The following is a 20,493-nucleotide window of genomic DNA, read 5'->3' as shown; positions in this document are numbered from 1 at the left end:
AATTGTAATGATTTAAGTTATTTCTATTTCCATAATAAGAGATGGAAAAATTATATTCTCATCAAAAAAATGTGACAAGTTACTATGAAATTTAACTATAACTTCTAATCTAATTTTAATTATTTTAAATTAAAAATATTCACATAAATGTTTAAATTTAACTAAATGTATTTTTTAAATATCCGAAAAATAATATTTCCACACCATTCTTCGTTTGGAATGGGAGTATTTTTATTTTTAAATGTTAAAGGATGTAATAGCAAAATAAAGTGTTTACAGAAAATAAAAGAACAGTATATTAGAAGAATGAAAATCATACGTAAATATTAATTAATAAAAGAAATTGTGTGGTTAGAAATTGTATTAGTAAACTCCAAGCGTGTGGTTCAGCGGTAGGGGTTGATCCACATTTAAGCAAGGTTAGGAGTTCGAATCCTATCTTGTGTATGCAGCCGCGCTAAATTTTGGGGCCAGCTATCCCACTCTTTGAGGTGCCTCCAAAGTAATTGGGTTTAGGGTTTTCAGAGTAGCCGTTTAGCTTGTTTGTTTCGATGGAATTCTTCTAAAAACTCCTTTCTCTAACACACGAATTACAAATTAATCAATCGATCGTATCTTCACTACACGAAACGAAGCTTTGCTTTACCATTCCTCATGGACGCTGAAGCGGGCCCTCCTCAAAACCCTACCTCAAGGTCAAACCTTTCCCCCTCACTTTCATTTTTCACTCTATTTTATTTCCATGATAATTTAAGGATATGTTCGAATCAAAATCATTGAATTTTTAAATTGCTTAATACTGATTACTGTTCTCCAGAAAAGTCACGCGTGTGAAAGAATATTCTAGTTACTTTTCAGTCTGTTTGTGGGGGCTAATGAGTATCTGCTATATATAATTGCCAGAATTTGCTGTATATAATGAATGATGGAATCGTCCATGTTTCTGAGTAGAATTAAGGGTGTGTTTGGTAAAATTAGATTATAAGCTAGCTAAAAGTTTATAAATTAGTTGAAAGCTTATAAGTTATAAGCTGGGAGCCGAAAAGCTAGAAATTTGTAAGTTAACTAATTGAGTTTAGTAAGATTAGCTAATAATCTAGTCGATAAATGTAAAAGAACATAAAATTGTTTTTATAGTGAGAGTGAGAGAATGACATGATAGGCAAAATAGTTTCTAAATCAAAAATGGTAAAAAAGATTTCAAGTAAATTAGTGAAGATAAAAAAGGAGAAAGAAAAAAAAAAGTTAACTTATGAAAATAAGCTATAAATTCCTAAAATAAGTTTGTGTAAACTCTCATATCAAACAATTTTATTTTAGTCAAACTAGCTTATAAGCTAGTCAAAAGAGTTTATATGTTGCCTTGTCAAATACACTGTAAATATATTGAAATCAGCGTATCTTAGTTTTTTTTTTGTTCCCTTGGGTATAATTGTTTCTTTGCATAGCTTGTTTAAAGAACAGCTGATTTCTTTCTACAGACACAAATGCTCGGCATGCTATAAGCAATATAAGAAAAAAGAGCATCTTATTGAGCACATGAAAACCTCGTACCATTCTGTCCATCAGCCTAGATGTGGGGTTTGTCAAAAGCACTGCAAATCTTTTGAGTCTCTGAGGGAACATCTTACTGGTTAGTTGTTTGTGCATTCAATTTGTCGTTAATGCTATTGCTTTCATGTATTAGCTCATTATTTAACTTTTTTTGTGCCCCTTTTCCATCTATGTTTTAGGTCCTCTGCCGAAAGGAATTTGTTCGAAGCTTTTCTCTCAACAGGGCTGTCAACTCTGCTTGGCACTATTTGATAGTCCCAGGTCTCTCAATGATCATAGAGAAACATGTTGCCTTTCTGCCCCTACACGGCTAGTAAGTTGATTATTGGTAACCTAAAGCTTTATATATAAAATAAAATGTGTTATGTGTACTATTCACCCTAAGTAACCAAAGAATCCTACTTACAGTCTGTGTTTCTTTTATGTTCTTATTAAGAAATTATGTTGTGTGTAGCATTGTTGCTAAAATTGTGTGCCACCTTGTAGGATCATGTGATCTTATGTGTCAGCCACTTTGTAAAACAGTCATTGATTGTTCTTTCTTCATTGAAAAAGTTGTTCATTCTCTTCCTTCAGAGATTGGGACAGAGTGTGCCTTTAAAATAATTTTTTTGTTGGCCCTAGTGTTTATCTCTTCTGTTAATGATTCTTTTTCAAATGGGTTTTAGTGTTTCTTTCTTCTGCTAATTATAGTATACTGCTATGACTGAATTTCAATTGAAGTTTGTTTAATATTGTGATTTAGTGGTTATTTTCTTTATCTTTGTTGGTTTTTGATGCATATGTATTATACCCAAGTATTTTTTAACAACATTGGTGTGTGAAACTGTTGCAGGGAACAAGCACTGTACCTGATATGGATTCCCAATTTGATTGTCAGTACTCTTCTGATGAAAACCATGCTGGGGGGTTCCCTGGAGCAGTTGCAATAGACTGTGAAATGGTTGGTGGTGGAAGTGATGGTTCACTGGAACTTTGTGCTAGAGTATGTTTGGTTGATGAAGATGAGAACTTAATCTTCCACACATATGTAAAACCTGGAATTCCTATCACTAACTATAGGTATCTTTAATTTATTTGTTTGTTTTCCTTTTACTGTCAAAGAGTAAAGTGTGTAGGGAGAAAAGAGTGTTGGGGTTGATTTTGCTTGATTTTCAGATATGATATAACTGGATTGACAGAAGAGCATCTCAGAGATGCCATGCCACTTAAGGAAGTTCGAGAAAAGATATTGCAAATTTTACACAATGCAGAATCAATCAGCAAAGTTAGACTGGATGGTGGAAAGGCCAGGCTTCTTGTGGGGCATGACTTAGCACATGACTTATATTGCTTGAATATGCATTATCCAGATCATATGCTGAGGTAGACGTTTCTTGAGTAACTTACTTATGCTAAATCATTATTGACAACCATGTCTTACACTTTTAGAGTTCGTTGTGATGATGAACAAAACAACTGTTGGAAATTCCTCTGAGATTTTGTCCCTTTTTATTTTATCATATACATACATATACAAGGATACAAGGAAATCCCTGAATTTTGAACTATGTAAGTTTTTTTGTTATCCTAAATAAGTTTCCAGACTTTAAAGATCCATCCTATTCAGTTACTTGGATTTTTACTACAATGAATTACGGCAGGTTCATTGAATTTTATTTTTGAATGAATAGTTTCTAATTTGAGAGCAGATCTTTGTAATTTTTAGAACTCATTTTTTGTCTATGCTTTTATGTTGCAATGCAGAGACACTGCAAAGTACCGTCCATTGATGAAAACAAACATGGTCAGCCATTCGCTCAAGTATCTAACAAGAACCTATCTCGGGCAAGTTTAGTTTTTCCTTAATCTTTTTTCAGTTTTAAAATTGCTTCTTCCAATTTCAAGCTTTCCTTTTGATTTTAAAATCAGATTGGCACGATCTAATCTGTTCCACATTGGTCATCATTTCAATTTCGCATAATGTTTTATCCCATCTCAAGTATTATTATTCTTTGGCTTTACAGTTATGACATCCAATCCGGCACTCATGACCCGTATGAAGATTGTATTTCTGTGATGAGACTATACAAGAGAATACGAGGTCAAATTCATGCAGAGGAAGATCATAGAACATTGACTCCGAGAAACAACATTGTTGCCATACCTGATAGCTGGAAATCCAAGGAACTTGAAAACCTCACCCCAGATGAACTTTATGCCATTTCAAAATCCGACTACAAGTGTTGGTGCTTGGATTTGAGGCCAAGATTGGCAGCCTGAGTTACTCTCATTGCAATGATCTTTTTTGTATATACATTATCTTTCTATGCACCGTGTTATCCTCTGGACAAGAAAACAATGAGAAAAGATAGGTGCTTAGTTATGGAGCTTTTGTAGATATCTACACCGCGTTGTTCAACTTCTTGTCCTTGTTCATCATAAATTATAACGAAAACACACCTTCTCTTTATGATGAAGGCTCTAACTACCGACACTAACATAAATAGATGTAAGCCTTTGTTCTTGATCCAGTTTCAACGGAGCTACTCTTGGATCGAAGTTGCTGATTGGTACAAGGAACTTTCGTTTTCAACTAAATTGTTTTTGTGAGATTTTTAGGAATAAGGCTTTTGAGAAAAAAAATATATAGTACGTGTATAGTTATTATTTTACTTTATTCAAAATACTGTTTATCTGTAATTACTTGGGAAAAAAAATTAGTAACTTGAGTAATTAATTACTATGAGGAAGTTTCATTCATATTTTTTAAGGTGAAAAAGTTTTATTCTTATTTATTCATAAATTTGTATCTTAGTATTTGAAGAATATACTATTTTCGAAAAATATTTTTACATTCTTTTACAAATACGTGTACTATTTTTAGTCTCGTGTTATTTCTTAGGATTTAAAAATATTCTTTGTTCTAAATATTACTTAATAATTATATAAGTCCTTTTTGTTCAAGTTTTTTACCACTGGCTAAACATAATTTTTTTTTTTGCAAAATAGCTATATTTTTTAATATTAACAATATTTCGATATAGCTTTTTTTATGTATAGTTTATGCTAAAATTATGATGAAAGAAATTTGAAACAGAAGCAGCTTACGTCAATGTTAGCATTGGTTCAGGTCGTCAATCTCATGGAACGCATGCCAGACTAAAAAAAAAAAAAAATTTATTTTATTGAATATATAATAAAGATCGATTACTATATTTATTAAGTAATTTAAAAAAATTGGTAAGATCTCATTTAATTTAGAGTTATGTACAATTTAGCTCTCTGCGACAATTATAAAATCACATCTTCGGTTACTATTCACAGAACTGGAAAAAATTAAAATTGAAAAGAAAAATTATTATCTTCCCGGAAACTTTTGTTAAACGATGTAGTAATAAATCGCAAACCAAAAACTAAAAAAGAAAAAAAAAAAAAAAAAAAAAAAAGAACTCGATCCTCTTGGCGACTAGTCAATTTGATATGTTTGAACTTTGAAGTAACTAACTACCTTTTCAAACCAAAACCAAATTTCGTTAACACATAAGAAAATTGAGCTTAACAAAGAGCAAGCAATGAATTTCAGCGATAAACTTTGTTCCCCTCCGAGAAGGGCCAAAACCATAAACCCAAACAGAACGAACCAGATCAAATCAAATTCAAACCTAAAATTATTTACTAAATTCACGAAAAAGAAAATCCAGATCAAGGAACAGCACCACCGGAAGAAGGAGGAGGAGGAGTCAAGCGAGTAGCCTCTTCTTCGTCGAGGAACAAATCATCGGTCCTCCGCAAGGCGCCGTGCGCCACCACCAGCAGGACTCCGACGAGGAGCGCCACGAGGATGTTGAGCGTGGCGCCGGTGAGCAGCAGCAGCACGATGGTGAGCACCGCCATGACGAGGAGCACGAGGCGGTCGCTGACGAGGCGTCCGAAGAGCGTGAGCGGCTCGTCGCGGAGGAAGTAGAGGAAGAGCCAGGCCGCCATCAAGACGACGAAGACGATGAGCGAAATCGGATGCCAGAGAAGACTGAGAAAGAGCAGAATGAGAAGGACGATTGCGTAGTTCATCTGGAAGAAGGCGACGTTGGTCCGCAGGCGCGAGACGGCGTCGGAGAAGCCGGCGGGAAGAGCAAAGGAGCGGAAATTGAACATAATCTTCCATGGACGGCGAGTTCCCAAACCTTCCTTGATTCTGTTTTTGGCGCGTGAGATGAACTCGAGGTTTGTTGAAGGTGAGGAAGACGTCGGGATTGTGCCATAGTTGGTCATCGTTGCAGATGATGGATGATGGATGATGCCTCTCTCACACACTCTCCTTCGCTTAATCATTAATAGTAATACATCCCTTTACATTTCTTTTTTCTTCTTTTTTTATTTATTAATTACGTCCTCTTCCTCTTTCTTTAATAAATTTGGATAAGCATGTTTAATGAAATCCTAATCAATACATTACTTATTTTTTATGATATAAAAGGGAAAAGATGTTGTTCAGGTTATTTATTTATTTATTTTTGTTGCCTAATTACATTGATATATTTCATGAATGCCTATATTAATTATTAAGTAACACTCACCGGTGTCTTCAATATTTTGTTAACATGTGACATGTTTAATTTTTTACAAGTTGTTAAAATAAATGTTATTTTTTTATATTAAAATGGCTCTTAAAAATTAAAACTAATAATTTAAATTTTAAATAAATAAAAATTAAAGAAATATTAATTTTTTTAGATAATTATATTATTAGTATGAAATATTCATTAATATTTTTTATAATTAATATTTATTGGAAAAATTGATGGACTATTTTAAAAAAAAAATGCAGAAATACTTGTAAGGGTTGATGTATAAGTTGTAAAAGATGTTGGTTGAAGGGATGAGAGCACATTGAAATGGAAGGTGGGTCTCACGTGCCAATTGCCAACACAACCATCTTCTTCCTTTTTATTCTTCTTTCTTCCATCTTCATCATTCATCTATCATACTACTATCCATCATCTAATTAACCTCTTTCAATTTTACTAACTCATAAACCTTTTTTTCTTTCATAATTATAAAATAACTAATATTTAAATTAGTTAGTTCTCCTTATTTAATCAATATTTTAAAATATAATTACATTAAATATTTTAAAAAAAGAGTTTACCCTTCTAATAATCTTAGATACATTTTCTTCATAAATTAATTACCCGGAAATTAATCATAATCCAATTTCTAAACAATACTGTTATATAAATTTTGAGAGCTATCATTATTTGTCGCCTTAACCATATGTGATATCTCAAACAATATAACTCATTTGTCACATATTTAATGATGTAAATTAAGATATCCGGTTCCTCTAAAATCTCCTACGAATGCCGGCATTTGAGATAAAAAATAAATAAATTAAAATGCCGGCTATATACTTCGTCAAATGAATGATAATGGCACCAACATGGAGAAATTAAGATGATTGACGTTTATGAATAAAATTTCATATATAGTATTGTCAATCGTCTCTTTGGATCTACCAACATTGTTATTTTATTTTTGTTGTTCACGATGACAAATATTATTAATACATGATCTTCTGACAAATTCTTCATTATTCACTAAAGTTTATTTTAAATTATAAGATCTTTTTACTTCTTACTTTTATTTAATAAAATTCACTCATAATGTTATAATTTACGATAAATTTTAACATATAACAAAATATATGTTAATTTACAATATATTTTAACTTATAACAAAATATATATTAAAAAAAACCGTGTTAAAAGTCATCTTATATTACCGATATTTCAAGTATTCGCTCTCGAAAATCTATAGTTGAATATAATTAATTATTAATTAATTATTCTATAGCAGCTACTTGTGTGCGTGGCCAATATAATAAGAGTATTACCTAAAATTCATTAACTTTAGGAGTTGTTTGCTATTTTCTTATTTTGTTTTGTTCACTTATGTATCTATTCTCTCAAATTAACTTCAAGAGTGCACCATTTCCTTCGACTCAATGCACTTTTATTTATTTATTTATTATTTTATAAATTTGCTGGTTCAATCCGAAGTAATGCTTCTTTGAATATAAACAAAATCTTATATCATTAATACAAAAGGAGCAATATGAATTTATAAAATACGCATATTTTAATTAATTAGAATGAATTTATTTTCAGGACCTGCTGAAATTGGATCCCTCATCAAGGCCAAGTCAGGCTGGTTTTACGGAGTAGCCTCGTCCTGACGGGTCCAGCCATAGAAAAAAAAATTATTGTGGTAGGTGTGATAAGTGTGGTAGGTGTGATAAGTGTGGTAGGTGAGGTAGGTGTGGATTAATAATGACCAAGTATCAAATCAATGGTTGTGGTGTTTTCTAGTCACATATATCCAATGGCCATGATGCATTCTTGAAGTATATATATAGGAGGCTTGAGAGGAGGCTTAATCATCCAAGAGTGAAGCATTTCCACTCATAGTTTGAAGAAATAGAGAGAGAGCCTTAGAGAGAGTTTCTCTAAGAGAGAAAAATAGTGAGCCAATTTGTGAGTGTCATCCACAAATTGAGGATACAATATTATTGTATTTTGTATTCCCATTATTTTTATAGTGGAAGATTAAGTGGCCTACTGGTCCCGTGGTTTTTCTTGAGAAAGATTTTCCACGCTAAAAATTTCTGGTGTGATAATTTTACGTTTCCGCTCAGTGCCCATTTTGAGTTAACAGAGAAGGGAAATTATGATGCCATTTCCCAACAGTGGTATCAGAGCTCTCAGAGCTCTTGAAGACTAAGGTGTCATTCTCATAAGAAAATTCTTAGTATGCTCTGTGGTTGCAGTTTTATCTGATCTTCCACATCAGAAAAGATTATTCTTGTGGTTGGACACTATTCAGCCTGTATAATTCAAGATGGAGAGTACCACCACTCATGATGGAGATATGTTCAAGCTAACTGCTGATAATTTCTCATATTGGAAGCCGATGATGGAAGACCATTTATATTGCAAGGATTTGTATGAGCCAATCACCCAGCAAAGTAAGCCAGAGGGGAAGACTGATAAAGACTGGGAGATCCTGAATCGGAAAGCTGTAGCTGTGATCAGAAAGTATATTGATCGAAGTTTGTTCGAGCATGTATCAACTTATACCAATGCGTTTGAGTTGTGGACAAAACTTGAATCTTTAATTCAAAAGAAGACACCTAGGAACAAAGCCCACCTTTACAGACGACTTGCAAAGTTGGAGTACATGGACGGTCAAAACATGATCGAACATCTGAATACCTTCAAAGGTCTTGTGAATCAACTGAAGAAAGCAGAAATAAACATAGATGATGAGGTGCAAACTCTTATGCTCTTCAGTTCTCTACCTGAAAGCTGGGACACTTTAATTATCACTCTCAGCAATTCTGCTCCAGAAGGAAAGCTCAGTCTAGATTCTGTTACAGACAGTTTGCTAAATGAAGAATCAAGACGAAGAGAAAGAGGCTTAAACAATCAGTTTGAAGCCAATGTCATTGACAATAGAGGGAGGAGCAAGAATCGTGAAAAAGGAGGACGAGGAAAATCACAAGGTAGATCCAAATCTCGTACAAGAATATGTTGCTATTATTGTGGGAAACCAGGCCATAGGAAGTCTGAGTGCAGATTCTTGAAGAAAGACCAACAGGCTGGAACAGTCCATCCTGACCAAATCGACCCAAGAAAAAAGAAGGAAGATGGAACTACTACTGCAGTAACCTCAGATGATGTATTTCTTGTCGGAGAAGAAAATTATTTGAATATTGCATTTGATGAATGCATTTGGATAATTGACTCAGGAGCATCTTTCCACGTCACACCTCATGAAGAATTCTTCTCATCATATCAAAAAGGAGATTTTGGTATGGTGAAGATGGGAAATCATGTCACAAGTAAAATTGTTGGCATTGGTGAAATAGCTCTAATGACTGAAAATGGAAACAAGCTTATGCTGAAGGAGGTAAGACATGTTCCAGACATGCGATTGAACCTTATCTCAGTAAGTAAGTTAGACGAAGCTGGGATGATAAATCAATTTAGTGCCGACAGATGGAAACTTAGTCGAGGAAGCATGATTGTTGCTCGTGGCAAGAAGGAAGGCTCCTTGTACACTATGCAGGGAAAGATATGTAAGGGAGATATGAATGTTGCTCAAGATGCATCCAAAGAATTATGGCACAGACGGTTAGGCCATATGAGTGAGAAGGGCTTGGAGATTCTCGCAAAAGATCATCTTCCAAATATTAAAGGGCAGCCACTTGAGTCCTGTGAAGACTGCCTAGCAGGCAAACAACATAGAGTATCTTTTAGAAGACCAGATGATGCAAGAAGAAGAAAGCATATACTGGATCTTGTTCACTCAGATGTCTGCTCTACATCTGAAAGATCCATTGGCGGTGCTCAATATTTTGTTACCTTCATTGATGATCACTCCAGAAAAGTGTGGGTGTATCCATTAAAGACAAAAGATCAAGTTCTTCAAGCTTTCAAGGAGTTTCATGCTTTAGTTGAACGTGCAACTGGAAGAAAGTTGAAATGTATAAGAACAGATAATGGTGGAGAGTACTTAGGTCCATTCGAGTATTATTGTAAGACTCATGGGATCAGACATGAGAAAGTACCTCCCAAGACTCCTCAGATGAATGGAGTAGCTGAAAGGATGAACAGAACGATTGCAGAGAAAGTCAGAAGTATGCTTTCTCATGCTAAAATTCCCAAGTCATTCTGGGGAGAGGCAGTATTAACTGCAGCTGATTTGATTAATTTGTCACCTTCAAGACCGTTAAATGGAGAGATACCAGAAGAAGTATGGTCTGGAAAGAAAGCCTACTATGGTCACCTGAAAGTTTTTGGATGCAGGGCTTTTGTACATATTCCTAAGGATGAAAGAACAAAGTTAGATGCTAAAGTGAAGGAGTGTATATACCTTCGTTCACCAAAAGATGAACTTGGCTTTAGATTGTGGGATCCTGTAAACAAGAAGATTGTTCGAAGCAGAGATGTGATATTCTTTGAGGATCAAACGATCCAAGATATCAAGAAACCTGAGAAGCCAAAGCAAAAGGAGGTTCAAGATTCAAGCCCCATAGTGATAAACAATTCAGGGGGAGAGATTTCTCAAAGAATTGATGAACCTAATCAGACAGAACAGCCTGAGTCAGAACAAAGTCAAACAATGCAAGAAGAACAAATGGAGACTAATCAGGAAGAACAAGAACCTGAAGTTAGAAGATCAATGAGAGTCAGACAACCGTTAAAAAGGTATCTCTCAGATGATTATGTTAATCTTACTGATAAGGGAGAACCTCAAAGCTTTATAGAAGCCATTGAGATGAATGATAAAGAAAAATGGTTGCAAGCAATGGAAGAAGAATTGCAGTCCCTGAAGGAGAATGAAACTTATGAACTAGTGGAGTTGCCACAAGGAAGAAAAGCATTGAAAAACAAGTGGGTGTTCAAGCTCAAGACTGAAGAGAACAACACAAAACCCCGATACAAAGCAAGGATTGTTGTTAAGGGGTGCAACCAGAAAAAGGGAATAGATTTTGAAGAAATCTTCTCACCAGTAGTGAAGATGACATCCATCAGAGCAATTCTCGGCCTAGCTGCGAAGCTAGACTTGGAGATAGAACAACTCGATGTCAAAACTGCATTCTTACATGGAGACTTAGAGGAAGAAATCTATATGGAGCAACCTGAAGGCTTTGCAGAACCAGGCAAAGAACATCTTGTGTGTCGCCTGAAGAAGAGCCTCTATGGTCTGAAGCAAGCTCCAAGGCAATGGTACAAGAAGTTTGATCTTTTTATGGCCCAACATAATTTCAAAAAGACCTCCGCAGACCAGTGTGTGTTTGTGAAGAATTATGAGAATGGTGAGTCCATCATACTATTGTTGTATGTTGATGATATGCTAATTGTTGGAAAGGATAAAACAAAAATAGCTGCTCTCAAGAAGGCATTAAGCAAGTCCTTTGCCATGAAAGATCTGGGCTCAGTAAAGAAAATTCTTGGAATGAAGATAATTAGAGATCGTTCCAAAAGAATGTTGTGGATGTCACAAGAAGACTATATCAAGAAAGTTCTTGAAAGGTTTAATATGCATAACGCCAAATCTGTGCATGTTCCATTACCTGGTCATCTCAAATTGAGTAAGAAGCAATGCCCAGTGAATGAAGAAAAAGAAGAAATGAGCAAGGTTCCCTATTCCTCTGCAGTAGGTAGCCTTATGTATGCAATGGTCTGTACAAGACCAGATATTGCTTATGCTGTAGGAGTTGTGAGCAGATTTCTATCAAATCCAGGAAAGGAGCATTTGAATGCTGTGAAATGGATACTACGATATCTGAAAGGAACTGCCAAAAGTTGTTTGTGTTTTGGCAATGGAAATTTAATGCTCACTGGATATTCAGATGCAGATATGGCTGGAGATGTAGATTCAAGAAAGTCTACATCATGATACTTGATTACTTTTGCAGGGGGAGCTATTTCTTGGCAATCACGACTACAAAAGTGCATTGCCTTAAGCACCACAGAAGCAGAGTTTATTGCAATCACTGAAGGTTGTAAGGAGATCCTGTGGATGAAGAAATTCCTACAAGAATTAGGACAAGATCAAGAAAGTTATGTTCTCTACTGCGACAGTCAGAGCGCCATACACCTCAGCAAAAACTCGACATTTCATTCAAGGTCGAAACACATCGACGTAAGGTATCACTGGATCCGTGATGTGTTAGAAAGTAAAATGCTCAAGATTGAGAAGATACACACCAAAGACAACGGGGCTGATATGATGACAAAATCTCTACCAAGAGAGAAGATAGAAGTTTGTAAAGAAGTTGCAGGCTTAGCATCAACCCTAAACTAATCCAAGGATAATCCCTCTTTATGGCTGGAGGGGGAGAATTGACGGGTCCAGCCATAGAAAAAAAATTATTGTGGTAGGTGTGATAAGTGTGGTAGGTGTGATAAGTGTGGTAGGTGAGGTAGGTGTGGATTAATAATGACCAAGTATCAAATCAATGGTTGTGGTGTTTTCTAGTCACATATATCCAATGGCCATGATGCATTCTTGAAGTATATATATAGGAGGCTTGAGAGGAGGCTTAATCATCCAAGAGTGAAGCATTTCCACTCATAGTTTGAAGAAATAGAGAGAGAGCCTTAGAGAGAGTTTCTCTAAGAGAGAAAAATAGTGAGCCAATTTGTGAGTGTCATCCACAAATTGAGGATACAATATTATTGTATTTTGTATTCCCATTATTTTTATAGTGGAAGATTAAGTGGCCTACTGGTCCCGTGGTTTTTCTTGAGAAAGATTTTCCACGCTAAAAATTTCTGGTGTGATAATTTTACGTTTCCGCTCAGTGCCCATTTTGAGTTAACAGAGAAGGGAAATTATGATGCCATTTCCCAACACGTCCCACAAAGCAGAAGCCACGGTTCTCCTAGAATTCATCCGATGGGTGTGTGATCAAGGTTATACCCATGTCATACTAGAATTAGATTCCAAACAAGTTGTGGAGGACATCCTAAAACTCCAACATTTACTATTCAAAATACGGTCACACTCTACATAGATGTCGTTCTCTACTCAACTCTCATCCAAACCTATTGGTCAGGTTCATTCGGAGGCAAACAAATCATGTCGCTCACTCCTTAGCTAGGGCGTCAAGACACTATGCTAGCTCCCATGTTTTTGATTTCATCCTAACATGTATTGCACCTCTTATTTTGAATGATATCAGTTAAGTTTATTCACCTAAAAAAAAGAATGAATTTATTTAATATGATAATCAAAAATGAATTTATAAGAATTTAATTTTAAAATAAATAACTTCATACTTACATAAATTTTGGATATATATACAACAAAAATACCATCCTCTAAATCGTCAAACAAATAAAAAAAAATCCAAGTATTAAAACACAGGCACATTTTATACATATAAAAAAATAATTTTCTCAATTGCTGGCTCAAGCTTTAAACTAAAGTTATTGAATCACAGACACCACACAAAGGTGTCGAGGAAGGGAAGTTCGACTTAAAAAAATATAAAAACACTCACAAGCTCCAATGTAGAATTTGGGAGAAATTTGAAAGAGTATAACCTGGGTTAGCTAAAGACTAAAGTTACTTAAACTCTTTGAGTACATAAAAAAATTGTCATTAGTTTTTTATTTTTTTTCAAAAAAATCCCACTAGAGAAAAAATCTTATTAATGTATATTTTTGTCTAATTTAAAGTTTATTTTTTCTTTCAAAATTTGATTCAAGTCTAACTCACTGTTGGGACGACCATAAGTATAGTTTTGTATTTGTAAAAATAAATACAAAAGTCCAATACTAATTATAAATGTAATGATAAAAACTAAATATTCAAGTTACAATGCAGTATTATTATTCGTGATATATATTTTAAAGTAACTATTTTTTTTTTTAAATTGAGCATCAATAATAATATAATATTTAATATTACCACTTAATATCAATATTGCAAAGATTAATATTTACTTATTAAAATTATATAATAAATAACATTAGTGTAAATAATTTATTTATTTTTATTTAAGAAATAAAATTTTGTGTTATGTGTTGAGATTTACAGATATTAAGGGTTAAATTTTATTTAGTTATACAAAAAAAATAGTTAATAAACAAAAAAAAATCCATGAAATATATCATTAATTATAAAATTGAAGTGTAATAAATTTATAAAACACGATTATTTTGCATAAGTTTTGTACATGAGGGAGGTTGGGGTAATTTTTATTTTTTAACTTAAACTTAATTTTTTTCTTATGTATAATTTTTCCCAAACAAAAGAGAATAAATGCATAATACATTTTTTGTGAGTCTTTTGTGTTGCTTGAGGATGGTATGCCCTGGTTTCACTTTCACCCATAATTTGTTTCTTGTACTCCTCCTCCATCTGTTCTAATTTGTAACTGAGTCAAACTTAATAATCATACAAATTCTATTCATGCCCATTTAGTTGGCACGTGTTCTTTTTTCCTTCTACAAGCTTGCTTCCTTAGTGAAACTAATTCCCTAATCACATGATGTTCTGATTTCGCTGCTCAATGCTTAAAGGAACAAAGTTCATGTCATTCCAACTTCAAGGATTTAGCTATCTATGAGCCTCTCCTTTAACTTCCACTTATTTTATATTCATTCTATTATAAGAGTTACTTTTTCATTAAATCTTTTTTAAATACTTAATGTTTAATGAATAAATAATTTTCAAAGTCCATCACCTTTACAGCTACTTTGTCATCAATAGCAAAAAGCTTCCTAATCCATATGAACAACTCTAGATGAATCATGGTTTTTAATAATAACTAGTACTAGTTTTACGAGTCAAGTGGATGTGCATTTGACACGTGATTTGTTTATCCAATTAAGTTGGTCCAGTTATAAAATTATATCATATTTTTATACATAACAATTAACAAATTAAGTCAGTCACTTTATCTTGGAAATGGATCCTCTACAATAACTTAATATCATTGCATAAAATTATAGCCTTTCAATATCTATGTTTTATTAAAAAAATTCAAATTTAGAATCTTACAAATAAAACATAATCAAACTCTTGTCACATCATATGGATTAACATGCTTTGTTACATGGTGAAATTAACAACAGCGAATGGATTCATGCACTTGTTGTATTAACACAGATTAACTCAGTTTATAAATAATTACGTCTCTTGCTTTTCATTTTGAACTGTGCGAACGAAAGAAACTTAAAAAGTAAAATTTAGTTTCCTTTTGTCACGTGTGAATATATTAACGCATACAAACCAAAATTTTTTTTTAAAAAAGTAAAAGATACGTGTGTTGGTATAAAATTTTATCTAATGATAATAGAATGTATAGTGTTTAAGATGAGAATCTTTGAAACATTCCTCGTATGTGTTAGAAGAATATACGAAATAGAAGATCAATAATGTTTAGATTTGGTCTGAGTGACGCCGATAAATTGTGATTGGGGTTTAAGAAACTTGAGCTTGAAGCGAAAACTTGTTTTTGAGATAGAATAGACGTGACGGTTGGCTGTAACTATACGTTTAATTATGCATAATTCCACAAGTTTCCCCAAACTGTTCAATTGCATTCTAAGGTTCCCTTTGCTTTTTCGTCTGCAACACTAACCTTACCTTTATATATGAAAAAATGTCATTGCTAATTGTAACAGTAGTAACTTTTGAACTCCATTCCCGCTAAAGTCAATACATAGTTAATACTTTTCTATCTCTAAATACCTTGTGAATGTTGGATGGCTATAGCAATGGAGGAAAAGCCTAAGCTCATCCATGGAACAATTGAAGCTACCATTTTCAATGCCACACCTTACTCACCTTCATTTCCCTTCAATGTAATCTTCATCCACATAACTTCAATGCTATCTACATATTCACTTATTTTAAGTTTAGTGAAACTTAAAATAAGTGAATATGTGAAATTGTGCATTATTCTGTAAACTCATGTATGTTTGTATTTCTATTTTGTCAGTGTGTGTTTACAAATGGAAAGCCTGCATATGTGACCATCATGATAGATAACAAGAAGGTGGCGAAAACGACACAAGAAAGTGAACGTGTCTGGAACCAAACCTTTCAGATTCAGTGTGCTCATCCAGCAGATTCAATTATCACCCTTACACTGAAAACATCATGCACAATTTTGGGGAAATTCCACATGCAGGCACAGCGGTTGGAGGAAGAGAGTTTGATCAATGGTTTGTTCCCTCTCCTCATGGAAAATGGAAAACCAAACCCACAACTGAAGTTAAGATTCATGCTATGGTACAAGCCAGCAGATTTGGAACCAAGTTGGACAAAGCTACTAAGCAATGGGGAGTTTCAAGGGCTGAGGGATTCTACATTCTCACAAAGGTCCAATTGCCAAGTTAAGCTCTATCATGATGCCCATCATTCATCAACTTTCCACCCTCCTTTTGATCTTTGTGGAGCTCCAAGAAAACTGTGGGAAGATGTCTATAAAGCCATTGAGGGTGCAAAGTATTTAGTTTATATTGCAGGCTGGTCCTTCAATCCCAAGATGGTTCTGGTAAATATGATCTCATTACAACTACTTTTAAGAGTCTCTTTCGATACAGTTTAGAAGAGTTTTTTTTTTATCGAAAATAATTAGTATTTTTCAGTAGAGACTCTTAAAAAGTTCTTTTAGTCTTATATCTAAGCATGCTCTAAGTTAGAGAAGCTAATACGCCCCTTGTTCAGGTTAGAGATCCTCAAACAGAAATTCCACATGCCAGGGAGATAAAGCTGGGCGAGCTATTGAAGAAGAAGGCAGAGGAAGGGGTGGCTGTGAGGGTTATGATTTGGGATGATGAAACATCTTTGCCTTTTATCAAGAACAAAGGTGTGATGAACACTCATGATGAGGATGCTTTTGCATACTTCAAACACACAAAAGTAGTATGCAGAAAGTGTCCCAGGTTACACCACAAGTTCCCCACACTCTTTGCTCACCATCAGAAGGCCATAACTGTGGACACCAGAACACCCAACTCTGTTCATGCCAGAGAAATTATGAGCTTCTTGGGTGGTTTAGATTTGTGTGATGGCCGGTATGACACAGAGCAACACTCATTGTTTCAAACACTTGGTGAGGAATCACATTACCATGATTTCTACCAGACAAACATAGCAGGAGCTAGCCTCAACAAAGGAGGGCCAAGAGAGCCTTGGCATGATGCTCATGCTTGTGTTATTGGTGAGGCCGCTTGGGATGTTTTAACCAATTTTGAGCAAAGATGGACTAAGCAATGTGATCCTTCACTTCTAGTCCCTGCTAGCACCTTGGAAAATCTCATTCCCACATGCTCAAGCCCTCCCAAAGAGAGGAATTGGAAAGTTCAAGTGTTCAGGTCAATTGACCATGTGTCTGCTAGCCAGTTGTTTCGAAAGCTAACTGTAGAGAGAAGCATCCATGAAGCTTATGTTGAAGCAATTAGGCGTGCTGATAGGTTTGTGTACATTGAAAACCAATATTTTATTGGAGGGTGCCATTTGTGGCAGAAAGATAGGAATAGTGGATGTAGGAATCTAATTCCTGTGGAGATCGCACTAAAGGTAGTCAGTAAGATTAAAGCAAGAGAGAGGTTTGCAGTGTACATTGTCATACCAATGTGGCCAGAAGGAGTGCCTGAAAGTGAACCAGTTCAAGATATACTGCATTGGACCAGAGAAACAATGACAATGATGTATAAGTTGATTGGAGAAGCAATAATAGAAAGTGGAGAGCCAGCACATCCAAAAGACTACTTGAATTTCTTCTGCCTTGCAAATAGGGAAAAGAAGGAAAAAGATGAGTATCTTCCACCACATCCTCCCCATCCTGAAACACAATACTGGAATGCACAAAAAAATAGGAGGTTCCCGGTTTATGTTCACTCCAAGATCATGATAGGTATGATTATATATTCTTCAATCAGTTGTTTTTATTTTTCACATTACTTAACTATGTTATTGGTGCGACTGGCTTTTTCGATGATCAATCTTTGTCCAGAACTTGATTGATTATCTTTAGTAGAGTCTTTCATCTTAACTATATTTTTTATTCATAAGACTTGAATCTGAGACATTGTTTGAAAGAACTGAGTTCAATCCACTCAGATCAAAGGGGTCTTGTTGGTATTTTTCACACTATTTTATAAAAGGCTTATTTGGAATAATTTGCTACAACAATTTTATTTCAATAACCAATAGAATTGTGCATGTGAATTTGTTAAATTAACTCACTCATGCATCACATAAGCATTAAAGTAATTGAATAGGGAAATTATAGAATTGTGCTACAAACTGTATATTGATATTGTATATTAACGAAGAATTGTGGTGTATCATGTGGCACCAGTGGACGACCTATACATACTAATAGGATCAGCCAATGTGAACCAAAGATCCATGGATGGGCAAAGGGACACTGAGATTGCCATAGGGGCCTATCAGTATCAAGAAGGAGCTGATCACCACATAAGCCATGGTGATATTCATGCATACAGAATTTCACTGTGGTATGAACACACTAGAAGCGCTGAGGAACTGTTCCTAGAGCCAGAAAATTTGGCATGTGTTCAGAGAATTCGGTCAATAGGGGATCACATGTGGGAAATGTACAGTAGTGAAGAAGTTGTGGACATGGAAGGTGTGCACCTTGTAACATACCCTGTGAAAGTAACCCAAGAAGGGTCTGTGGAGGATGGTGGGGATCATTTTCCTGATACAAAATGTGCAGTGAAGGGGAAGAGATCAAAATTCCTAGCTCCTATCTTTACTACTTAACCATACAACTCAGACATGGACACACAAACTAGACTGACCATTCTTTTGCTCATCTTTTTCACCCACAAATAAAGTGTTGTTCATATGAAGCTGAAAAATACGAGCCCTGTACATTTGCTGTTGACAACAAAAGTTGTAAAGACTATTTAATTTATATATAAAGAAATTAACGAAACTATTCGTTTTTTCAGTGAATAAATAATTTATAAAAACGTCTCTTGTATTATTATCAATTATCAAATTATAAATTATTATTTACGATAAGTTTATTAACTTTTATAATAATTATTTCGTTGATAGGATAAATACACTTCTCTAATGCTTGTTTTCTCTTGTATCGTGATCTGATAATTCATTCCTCATCGCAGTTACTGTTACTGAAATCGAATACGCAAATTGTTCAACAAGCTAACGAGTTCACTCGTTGACCTGTTGGGAACAATTTTTTTTTTTTTTTCCTTTTAGGCACAATAATGATGATAAAAAATATATTAAAATAATATCATAAAAGAAAAAAAAAATAATACAAATTTATTTAACGTGATTCAGTCCTTCGTGCTTACGTCTACAAGAATGTTCATTATTTATTTTAAAATGTGTTACATATATATTAAAAATCATCTCTTTAAGTTTTGTGGGTTTAACTTGAAAATCTTTCTCACAAATTTTTTGGCAAAACTTGAAAACTATCATTCACAAGTTTTTTGGCGAAACTTGAAATGTTTAATTTGAAAATTCTTTCCCCACAAGTTATCTAGCAAAACTGGCGAAACTTGAAATGTTTAATTTGAAAATTCTTTCCCCACAAGTTATCTAGCAAAACTTGAAAACCATCGTTCACAAGTTTTTTGGCGAAACTTGGAAACACTCCTTCATATAACCATCTCTTTCATTTAAGGTGGTGAACCATTGAGGTTATTTTATTAGTATTTGTCATAGGAGATATTTTATAAGCGTTATTATTATAAGGTTATTACACAAGCATACTCTACAATGATGAAATATATTGTCCACTTTAGGTCTAAGCCCTCACGATTTTACTTTTGGGTTCATCACTCAAAAGACCTTTCGATCATTGAAATATGTTTGTACTATATAAGTTGTTATTTCTTATTTTATTTTATCAATGTGAGACTTGTTTGTATCTCAACAAACTTTCATCACATTCTTAAAAAAGGAAACAAATCTCTAAAATAAATACAATATATTTTAATTTTAAACAATATTCTAAAATAATTAATATCTTTTAAAATTTAAATAATATCTTAGAGATTTAAATTTGAAAATTTGAATTGCTTTTCCACGTGTTAAAATGCTATCCTGCTTCTCTGCATGCTTCATTTGTTCATCTGTTTTCATTCGGCGAGTCTTCCGTGCTATTTTAAGAAATGTCCAAAAATCACGAGTTTGCTATTTTTTTTTTGAGTTGGCATTTGACTCCATTAATCTTTTTTTTTTTTTGAGTCGGCATTTGACTCCATTAATCTTTTAATCAATTCTTATAATATTCTGATTTACATTTCCAAGTATAGAAGTCAAATCTTTATATCTAGATTGCTATCTGTATAACGAGATAATGAACTAAGTACAAAGACGTATATTTATTTTACATTGACTGAATGAACAAAATTTCAAATCATC

The 20,493-nt window shown here is 34.0% G+C and overlaps 3 protein-coding genes across 3 annotated transcripts; 2 read left to right on the top strand and 1 right to left on the bottom strand.

Moving 5' to 3' along the window:
* The first annotated feature begins 506 nt into the window (after positions 1-506).
* LOC109806016 (RNA exonuclease 4) lies at positions 507-4,006 on the top strand. The gene is made up of 7 exons (XM_020368346.2): positions 507-695; positions 1,482-1,633; positions 1,734-1,867; positions 2,390-2,616; positions 2,713-2,919; positions 3,301-3,381; positions 3,561-4,006. The coding sequence occupies exons 1-7, from the start codon at positions 655-657 to the stop codon at positions 3,814-3,816; spliced, it is 1,098 nt and encodes a 365-aa protein (XP_020223935.1). The 5' UTR covers positions 507-654; the 3' UTR covers positions 3,817-4,006.
* Positions 4,007-5,045: 1,039 nt separating this feature from the next.
* LOC109806520 (PRA1 family protein F3) lies at positions 5,046-5,945 on the bottom strand. The gene has a single exon (XM_020368952.3). The coding sequence runs from the start codon at positions 5,863-5,865 to the stop codon at positions 5,239-5,241; it is 627 nt and encodes a 208-aa protein (XP_020224541.1). The 5' UTR covers positions 5,866-5,945; the 3' UTR covers positions 5,046-5,238.
* Positions 5,946-15,653: 9,708 nt separating this feature from the next.
* Positions 15,654-19,072, top strand: PLDEPSILON (phospholipase D alpha 4). Its single transcript, XM_020368806.3, has 4 exons — positions 15,654-15,917; positions 16,055-16,612; positions 16,786-17,977; positions 18,425-19,072. Exons 1-4 carry the CDS (start codon positions 15,819-15,821, stop codon positions 18,850-18,852), a joined length of 2,277 nt encoding a protein of 758 aa, XP_020224395.1. The 5' UTR covers positions 15,654-15,818; the 3' UTR covers positions 18,853-19,072.
* The last annotated feature ends 1,421 nt before the right edge of the window (positions 19,073-20,493 follow it).

This window comes from Cajanus cajan, chromosome 10 (assembly GCF_000230855.2).
Source record: "Cajanus cajan strain Asha chromosome 10, NIPB_CcT2T_4, whole genome shotgun sequence".
NCBI classification, from domain to species: Eukaryota; Viridiplantae; Streptophyta; class Magnoliopsida; order Fabales; family Fabaceae; genus Cajanus; species Cajanus cajan.
This window is presented reverse-complemented; position numbering and strand designations above follow the sequence as displayed.

Bases quoted from the DNA above. Each gene is read 5' to 3' on its own strand.
- LOC109806016 (XM_020368346.2), top strand. From the start codon at position 655: ATGGACGCTGAAGCGGGCCCTCCTCAAAACCCTACCTCAAG. The intron at 696-1,481 runs GTCAAACCTTTC...TTCTTTCTACAG, and splicing joins CCTCAAAACCCTACCTCAAG to ACACAAATGCTCGGCATGCT. The intron at 3,382-3,560 runs GCAAGTTTAGTT...TTGGCTTTACAG, and splicing joins CTAACAAGAACCTATCTCGG to TTATGACATCCAATCCGGCA.
- LOC109806520 (XM_020368952.3), bottom strand. From the start codon at position 5,865: ATGATTAAGCGAAGGAGAGTGTGTGAGAGAGGCATCATCCATCATCCA.
- PLDEPSILON (XM_020368806.3), top strand. From the start codon at position 15,819: ATGGCTATAGCAATGGAGGAAAAGCCTAAGCTCATCCATGGAACAATT. The intron at 15,918-16,054 runs GTAATCTTCATC...CTATTTTGTCAG, and splicing joins CACCTTCATTTCCCTTCAAT to TGTGTGTTTACAAATGGAAA. The intron at 16,613-16,785 runs GTAAATATGATC...CCCCTTGTTCAG, and splicing joins TCAATCCCAAGATGGTTCTG to GTTAGAGATCCTCAAACAGA.